The 1,671-nt window shown below is 47.0% G+C and overlaps 1 protein-coding gene across 3 annotated transcripts in view; it reads right to left on the reverse strand.

Moving 5' to 3' along the window:
• Positions 1 to 195, reverse strand: part of Crbn (cereblon) — a 30,975-nt gene extending 30,780 nt beyond the window's left edge. For 2 of the 3 annotated variants that reach the window (XM_023713336.1, XM_023713335.1), the window contains exon 1: positions 102 to 186. In XM_023713336.1, coding sequence (XP_023569104.1) covers positions 102 to 168 — 67 coding nt within the window. In that variant the 5' untranslated portion in view covers positions 169 to 186. Of the gene's footprint in view, positions 1 to 101 lie in introns of all 3 variants that reach the window. The other variant, XM_004629527.2, reaches the window with a different exon arrangement.
• Between the last annotated feature and the right edge of the window lie 1,476 nt (positions 196 to 1,671).

Below are 1,671 nucleotides of genomic sequence, written 5' to 3' on the forward strand. Positions count from 1 at the left end.
GGCCCGCCCTCAGCCGCCTGCCCTCCCGGCCCCGCCGTGCAGCGCGCGGCTCTGGCTCTCGCCCCCCACCCGCGGCCGGGGACGCGCCCCCGGGAGGTTACCGGGCAGGAGCGGCAGGTGGTTGCCCATGTTGTGCGCAGCGTCCTGAGGCTCTCCCTCGTCAGCCATGTCTGTTTACCCGCAAAGGCAGCCGGGACAGGGCGGGGCCGGGGACGCCGGGGGAGGGTACGCGCCGCACTGCCGTCCCGCGCCCCGGGCCACAGCGCCCTCTGGCGGCTCCAGCGAGCAGCGCGCTGTCCTCCGGGATCCACCGGGGAGGGCCGGCCTGCGCGGTAGCACCGCCTCCTCCCAGCCTCTGACGCCCGCTGTAAATCGAGAGCTTTATACAGGTCGGGAAACGGAGTTTCGGTATTTAGCCTTTACTTCATTCTTAGAGGAAAAGCGTGGGAGCAAATAGAAACCTGATCATACAGCATTAGCTTCGATACCTAATAAGCATACCAATGACACCTGGGGAAGCGCAAGTTATCGCGCGGTGTTTGGATTGTAGCTGATTTTCCCCCACGGTTTCACCAGTTTTCACATAAAAATCCAAATTAGCATGCGTTAACCTGAAATAAATATCTGAATTATTATTGCATAGAATAGAAGAAGGCCTATGGCTCGTAAATATAAGTGTCAATGAAAACTAGTCTGTTATGAATTAGACTGAACAAAAACAAAACATTTAGCAAACAACAAAAACAAAACAAAACTGTAAAGAATTAAAATATGCAAGAAGAAAGAGAATTTTGTTTTGTGGTGAGATTGAGTCTGGAAAGTTTTTGGAGGCTAAGAGCTGTTTGAACATTGTATTTTCAGGTAAGAAAGAAAACAGAAATTTCCTTAAATGAGGTAAGACAGCTAAAGGTGGACGAAAAGGAAGCAGAACTGCTTAGAGAAAAGTCTGTATTAAAATATTATTTCAGAACACTTGCCTTACTAAAGCTACCAGCTGAAAACTTCCTTGTGACAGAGGTTCTTAGTTTGTGTCGTTTTGTCTTCTGTCTCTGAATTACTCTATAGCCCTGGATAAGTCATTTAGATTACTTATATTGTCAGGCCTCAGTTTATCTATTGGTGAACAAAGAATAGATCAAAGATTCTAGATAATAAAGTTTACAATATTAATCATAGTATTGCCTTGTTGATTAGGTTGATAATTACATATGTTGTGCTGGTGAGTTCATGGAATTAAAGTGATCATTCTAATCTTCTGAGTTAAAGTCAGTTAGAGTTTTTCTAGAATGCCAAAGAGGATATGAATCATAGCCCAATATAGAAAAATGTGGTGGTGGTAGTGGTAGTGGCGGCGGCGGCGGCGGCGGTGGCGGTGGTGGCAGTGGTGGCGGCGGCAGCGGTGGTGTATGTGTGTGTGCACGTGCATGATAAAGCAGAAGGAGCTAAACAAAATACAAATGAATACCCACTTTTTATATAGCATTATCAGTCCCCCAGTTGTAGAAATATAATACACTGTATTCATCTGCAAACTTTTTCTTCAATGACAAACACCTGTCCTCTAAATACAGACGCTCTTACTTTCCTGTGTCCGCTCCCAGAGATGTTGTCTGGACTCTGGGTCAACCAAGAACTCTGGACAATAAAGGACAGCTGGAAGCCTGGGAGGTC

This window comes from Octodon degus, unplaced genomic scaffold, assembly GCF_000260255.1.
Source record: "Octodon degus isolate 3935 unplaced genomic scaffold, OctDeg1.0 scaffold00030, whole genome shotgun sequence".
NCBI lineage: Eukaryota > Metazoa > Chordata > Mammalia > Rodentia > Octodontidae > Octodon > Octodon degus.